Source organism: Suncus etruscus, chromosome 16 (assembly GCF_024139225.1).
Source record: "Suncus etruscus isolate mSunEtr1 chromosome 16, mSunEtr1.pri.cur, whole genome shotgun sequence".
Classification (NCBI taxonomy): domain Eukaryota; kingdom Metazoa; phylum Chordata; class Mammalia; order Eulipotyphla; family Soricidae; genus Suncus; species Suncus etruscus.
The window spans coordinates 41339053-41346312 of NC_064863.1; the positions used below are offsets into that span (position 1 = coordinate 41339053).

General features: G+C 42.9%; 1 protein-coding gene across 1 annotated transcript in view; it reads right to left on the minus strand.

Moving 5' to 3' along the window:
- NFXL1 (nuclear transcription factor, X-box binding like 1) overlaps nt 1–6628 on the minus strand; it is a 52251-nt gene extending 45623 nt beyond the window's left edge. Inside the window, exons 1-2 of the mRNA XM_049790114.1 lie at nt 6417–6628; nt 2890–3060 (exon numbers count right to left, since the gene is read on the minus strand). Coding sequence (XP_049646071.1) covers nt 2890–3060; nt 6417–6615 — 370 coding nt within the window. The 5' untranslated portion in view covers nt 6616–6628. The remainder of the gene's footprint in view (nt 1–2889; nt 3061–6416) is intronic.
- Between the last annotated feature and the right edge of the window lie 632 nt (nt 6629–7260).

Genomic DNA, 7260 nt, shown 5'->3' on the forward strand with positions numbered 1-7260 from the left:
TCCCTAAAACCGCTCCAGCACCACTTTGCACCAGGGTAGGTTCATAGGACACCCTGACGACAAGGAAACAACAACTTAATCTAAGGGCAGGTTGCCCTACCTCATCACCTAACTGTGAGATGATATCAGAAGACAATCAGTCCTTGAGTATGTCCAAAAACCAAGAGCACTAATTACAGTAGACTGACTACAACTGCCACTGTGCAGAACTTTTCCTGTGACCATAATGAAAGACTCTATCCTAGACTTCATCCCAGGATCTGTACAAAAACCAAGATCTCTAATTACAGAGGACTGACTAGCAACCACGACAAAGCAGAAGGTTTCTTGGCACCATATAGAAAGACTTTGGAGTTTGAAAATGAACATGTCCAGAGCCTGTTGTCAGTTTCCTGACAATATGCTTCAAAGGTGGAGATACCCTGTATTTCTTAGGCCAAGGGAATTTCCTTTCTAATTTGTCCAATACTTACTGTACCTATGCAAAACCACACACACACACACACACGCACACACACAGGAAAAAAACCTTGCCACACCAGCCCCCCTTTTTTCTTTTTCTTTTTCTTCTTCTTTTAAATCAATATTTATAGTTTCTAGACAGGGGATCTGGCTGCTTTTTTTTTTTTTTTTTTTTTTTTTTTTTGGTTTTTGGGTCACACCCGGCAGCACTCAGGGGTTATTCCTGGCTCTATGCTCAGAAATCGGTCCTGGCAGCTCGGGGGAACCATATGAGATACCAGGATTCGAACCACCATCCTTCTGCATGCAAGGCAAACACCCTACCTCCATGCTATCTCTCCAGCCCCCGATTCCTTTTTTTTAACAGAACCATAGTGCATGAATGAATCATCTTGTTCTGCCTCATATTGCTATGACTTCCTACAAATTGAGAAAAAAAAAAAAAAGTAGATGGTACCAGGGCCAAAGCAGTCTCATGAACATTGAGTGGTAATAAAAAATGATCAGACTTAAATATCCAAGCCAAAGTCAACAGAAAAAGAATCAAGAGACCCAAATTGGCTGGTCCAAGTGTAGTGGTGTTTACAATTAATTGATCACAGCCAGTTACAGATTTCTTTGTTCCTTCTCCACTCCCACTGCTTCACTTGACTAGCCTTAAAAAAGAGAGAGACCCGGGGCCGGGTAGGTGGCGCTGGAGGTAAGGTGTCTGCCTTGCAAGCGCTAGCCAAGGAAGGACCGCGGTTCGATCCCCCGGCGTCCCATATGGTCCCCCCAAGCCAGGGGCGATTTCTGAGCACATAGCCAGGAGTAACCCCTGAGCGTCAAACGGGTGTGGCCCAAAAAAACAAAAAAAAAAAAAAAAAAAAAAAGAGAGAGACCCAAACTACAACAAGCTATAAATACACAAAAGGGACCTGTTACACACTAGCAGTCTAGAGAGTTAAGGGTGGAGGTATGGGATGCTTGCTGAGAACAGTGGCAGAAAGAGGTCAACACTGGTGGTAGTAATTGCCCTATTTCACTGCCTCTATGTACCTTAAATATAACTGTACCTTAAATATAACTGTATATACTTGTAATTCACATTGGTCACAATAAAAACAAGTATTGTGTTTTTTTTTTTTGGTTTTTGGGCCACACCCAGTGACGCTCAGGGGTTACTCCTAGCTCTGCACTCAGAAATCGCTCCTGGCTCAGGGGACCATATGGGATACCAGGGGATCAAATTGCAAACCGTCCTGGGTCAGCCGCATGCAAGGCAAAAACCCTACAGCTGTGCCATTGCTCCAGCCCCAATAAAAATTAATTTTAAAAAAGGAGTATTTTAAATCATTTAAGTATAAATGTACAAAGTATATGAGCTTTTTGTAATAAAACCATTTATTATACCAACTAATACACAGGAATTATCACTTTGGCACTCTCTAATATAAATAAGCATAGCTTTAATAATTAGAACACATAATGTGATTGTAGATAACACACGTTTTCTTTTTTAAAAAGGAATGAAATCAGTCATAGTAAGATACAAAGGAATGAAGACAAGAAATGAAAAGGATTCAAGACATGTGTAACATGGTGAAAAAAAGCAATGAAAAATAGATTTAATGAAGTAACCAAGCCCTCCTTCCCTCTCTTTTTACCTCTCCTTCCATTCCTCTTTTTCCTTCTTTCCCTCTTTTTAACTCTCCCTCCCTCATTCTGTTTTTCTCCCTCTCCTTCCCCCCTTCTCTTTTTTCTCTCATTCCTTCTCTTCTCTACTCCCTTCTACCTCTCCACATTTGGCTTTGCACTCCAGGATCAGACACATATTAAACTTTCTATTTATTACCCATATTCACCACCTACCTTCAGAAGAAAAAGAAAGAAAAAAAAAAGAAGTAATCAAAATTCTCATGTCTACTTTAGTCATAGCCAAGAGCAGCTTCAAATTACTAATTTCACAATTTCACAATTGAGCACCTCTCTTCCCTTACAACATTCCTACAATCTGCCCACCAAACTGCAAAAGAACTTCTAAGGTTGTAAAAGACATACCAATCAACCTATTGTGGCAGGTCTTTTTTTTGTTTGTTTGTTTGTTTTTGTTTTTTGGGTCACACCCGGCTGTGCTCAGGGGTTACTCCTGGCTGTCTGCTCAGAAATAGCTCCTGGCAGTCACGGGGGACCATATGGGACACTGAGATTCGAACCAACCACCTTTGGTCCTGGATCGGCTGCTTGCAAGGCAAACACCGCTGTGCTATCTCTCCGGGCCCCTATTGTGGCAGGTCTTAAAGTAAGTATTATACAGAATAAAACACAAATAGAAAACTATGCGAAAATTCAATTCTCTTTTGCATCAAGGAAAGGTGTCATCAAAAAGGTCAGGACTGTATTATCATTAATGTCAAAGATGTTCAAATTTAAAAGATCAAGCAGTACCTGTCTGCGTAGTGTAAGTTGTAAAAGTATTAGCAACTATTTTCCCCTGCTTTCCTTCAAAATCATCATCTTCTTCCTCAGATGAAGAGCTGAAATGTTCTTCAACAAGCTTCTTGGCTGCTGCTTGATTAGCCTTCTTGATTTCTTCAAATTTTCTTTGAGACATTAGCTCTGCTTAAGGGAAAAAACTGAGTTTTATTTCTTCAAAACAACCACTGTACTACAGCTTTTCAAAACACTGACTCAAAAGTCACTTAGGAAGAATTCCATTTTACTATTATTTATGGGGGCAAAAGGCCTTTTCAAATTTCTGAGTCACAGAATACAATACTGTAATGAAAACTCATTTTTGTCAAATATTCTATAAAAATGCATATTGTTGGTTTACAACTTGTTTTTACCCTAAACAAAACTGATTTCTTACCCTTCCCTTTACCCCCGTCTTTTTTTTTTTTTTTTTTTCTGGTTTTTCGTTTTTGGGTCACACCCGGCAGTGCTCAGGGGTTAACTCCTGGTTCCACACTCAGAAATCGCTCCTGGCAGGCTCGGGGGACCATATGGGACGCCGGGATTCGAACCACCATCCTTCTGCATGAAAGGCAAATGCCTTACCTCCATGCTATCTCTCCGGCCCCTACCCTCCTGTCTTAACGTGTCTAAGGCTACCATAGATGGGACTGGCTCAGGAGATAAATCCAGATAAGCCTGGTATTCTTCTCTTTCTCCCTGCTAGTTGTGGATTCAGGTGCTTAATATAAATTGGTTTCGGAAGGCTGATCTCTGGTTCCATGTCCCTTGAGCTGGAAAGCTCCCTGACCCTTTCAAACTTGATCTGGATTATTTCCTGCAATGATCCTGCTCCAGATCCATTTTCCTGGAATTGGGTTAGGCCTTTGGAGCCTTCCAGCACACATTTTTCTGCATATAAAGAAATTACAGTAGACATACTTTTCGAGCTCACATTCTCCCTTGAACATATATCTCACTTGCTTACCTCTTTCCACTCTGGATAAGTCTGTGTTCTATCTTGAACTTGGACTTATCTCCTCTTGCTTCTTTCAAATATATTTCAATAAAAACTATCTTGCTTCACCAAAATAATTATAACTATCGTTCAGTGATTTTGAAGAGATGGAAAACTCCACTGGGAGCCGATCAAAATCCATCCCCCTCAGCTCCACCATTTTAATACCTCACCGAAGATTGCACAAGCAATATCCATTATGATACTCAGCTTCCTAAAAAATTCAAGATCATTTGCCTTCATTAAATAGCACAAAAGAAAAAGATATTACAGGTGTCAGATATTACAGGTGTACAGAGGGTAGTGAGTTGCATAGCATGCAAGCGGCCCAAGTTCAATCCCCAGCATTCCAAATGTCCACAAAGCCCGTCAGGAGTGATTCCAAAACAAACAAAATATATTAAACACAAATGTTGCTAATGTGGAAAATGTGCTTCTTATAACAATTTCATTCCAAAAAAGAAATGTTAAATAATTTTTCTGCTAACTCTTCTACTATTATCTTTAGCACTAACTGTACTTCTCATTTTGTTACTTGGTTAATAATGCAGAAAGAAATCACTTTACAACACAATCCCCTAATAGATTTCAAACTTGAATATTCTTCAAATGCTAAGTGTTAATAAACCCTTACTGGCAGCAATCATAGTTTGAGAAAGCCACACTGCTAAATTGATCTGAATTCATTAAAGCCAATGTTTAAAGAATTTTAACTTACTCATTTAAGCATTTTAATTACTAATTTAAAATTCATTTTATGCTTAAAACTAATTAGCCACTACTTCATATTGTAGATGTATTTATACATAATGAGCTTTTATTTTTATTTTTCTATTTAAAAGTTTCATTTTTCTTGTTACAGTCAGTTCAATTGGCAATTATGCAATTTTTCAAGCAAAACTGAAATTTTGTAAATGTACAAAGTGCCTACCTAAGAATCTTAGGCTATTAGGAGACAAGTAATGATTATAAGATATACGACCAAACCCTTGGCATACAATAATAGAGCTACCATTATTCTCATTATTTATGGGAAATTAGCATTTAAATATGTATATAAGTAGAGGCTGAACTAAACAAATATTATCTTTAAGACATTTTAATTTATAAACTGATTAATATATCTACAGATCTCAAGGAAAAGCTGACAAAGCAATTTCTCAAATCCATTCCATTATCTACAAAATCAGTTTACCAAAACTGTTCTTAGGTCCCAAATGGTATCCCTCACCACTACATTAAACTCGGTACTGCAAACTAAGAAAATATCACCTGCCTTAAAATTAACTAAGAAAAAAAAATTCTCAGAAGCTGTTTGCAATCCCCTTATAAAAAATAAATCATATATTCATATAATGCATTTCAAACATGTACAACAATTTTTTTCAAGGATTAGTCTTCCTTCCATTAGCATGGGTAAGTGAGAGGAATGTTTGATCTCGAGCTGCACTAAAATTCAGCACCTTCGATGAAGATAATTCCATAAGTCCAAGCAAAGAACTAAAATTTTTGTACTGGAACCAGAGTTCAAGTAACGCACACCAACTACTTACGGGGTACAATTAAAATTCTCTAAATCTGACCAGACAATCTGATAAGGATGTAAAAAATCTGCTAAGGCAATCTGCCATGGACTGTAAAATGACAACTGGTTGCCCAGAACTTAGCTGAGGCCACATGAAACCGAGTGTCTGTGCAGAAATCTACATCCGGGCTGATGCTGCAAGCACAAAGGCAGGCACAAAGGCAGGAAAGCCCGGAAGATCTCAATTTGGAAGAAAAGTAATTAATTGGAATAACCAAAAAAAAAGTAGATAACCAAATTCAAGTCCAGACACATTAACCAAACCAAACTACAGTAAGATATACCGTAAACTAAATAAGATCCCAGAAACCCCGAAGGCTCATTTCTAGACTAGGGACACAACTACTGAACTAAGTAGTTGTGGAGGGGAAGGGGGAGAGGAGAGGAAAGGAGAGGAGAGGAGGGGATGGGGGAGGGAAGAGGAAAGGAGAGGGGAGGAGGGGAAGAGGAAAGGAGTCGAAGGAAGAGGAGGGGAGGGGAGGGGAAGGGAGGGGAGAGGAGAGAGAAGGAGAAGAGAAGGGATGGGGAAGGGGAAGAAAGGGAAAGGGAAAGGGATAGGGAAAGGGAACGGGGAAGGGGAAGGGGGAAGGGAAGGGAAGAAAGGGGAGGGAAGGGCAAAAGAAAGGAAAAAGGAGAGAAGAGGGCCCATACTGAACTGTTAAGAAGTAACCAACCATCAAGAATCCACGCAATCGAAATTACAATGCAAGGCAGGATGCTGTGCCTGGAAAGAGGTTTTGGAAAAAGTTCACAGAAGGGAGATCGGGAAAGTGGGGGGTGGGGTGGCTGCCCTGATCCCCCCCCCCAAAAGGAAGGACACCAGGGAGGAGAGGCGCCCTAGGGCCTCTAGGACTCCTCAGTGCTCCCCGACACCCACCCCACCCCACCTCAGGGGTCGCGCCGAGCGAGCCCACCTACCTGCAGCAGCCGCGGCGTTGGCGGCTCCCCGGGGCGCGGGGCCAGCGTCGGGGGCGGCCCCCGCAGCCCTCTCTCGCCCGCCGCCGCCGCCGCCCGCGCCGCGGAGCTGGACTCCATTTCCGGAGGCAGGGGCCGCAGCGGCGCGTCCTCGGGCTCGGCCGCGGCCACCGGCTGCTACCTGGCGCCAGGAAGCCGACATTCCTGAGGAGATAAAGAAACAGACCTGGAAAGAGGCTGGAATGGAACGGAATGGGGGAGCCGGGGCGAGGAACCCCAAGAGCAAGGTCCCCCCGCAGGGCTCCGGGTGTGAGAGAGAAGGTCGCGCGCGGCCCTTGCGTCTCCCTGATGGCGAGTCCGCGCCTGGCCCGGGTTTGGGGGGCAGGACTCGGACCGCAGGGAAAAGGAGCACCCGACGCCCCAAAAGGAGGACCTCAAAGAAAGAAAAGGCCCCCGTCCTCCTCTTCCTCTCAGGCAGCGGCCCCTCAGCTCACACCTCCCGGACCCCAAAGCAAGCTGCGCTACGTCTCCTTACCTCTTTCAGACCGTCTGCTCCCGGGGACTACAACTCCCAGAAACCCCTGCTTTCGGCTTCCTCGAATGCGTGGCAATATCAAGTTTTTCCTGATCCGGGAGCTTTCGGGTTGTCTCCCGCATGCGTATTCCGCTAGCCCGAGTCTTTGGAAACTACAAATCCCGGCATGCTTTGCGGCAGAGCGCTGCTATGGGCTATTGCTTGGTGAGGAAAGGGGAAGACGCTGAAGTAGTCTTCACCCTGACGGGTGGTGGCTCTGTTTTTGATGCCTCTCTAAAGCCACTTGGGAAGCAAAATTATTCGGAATGACCG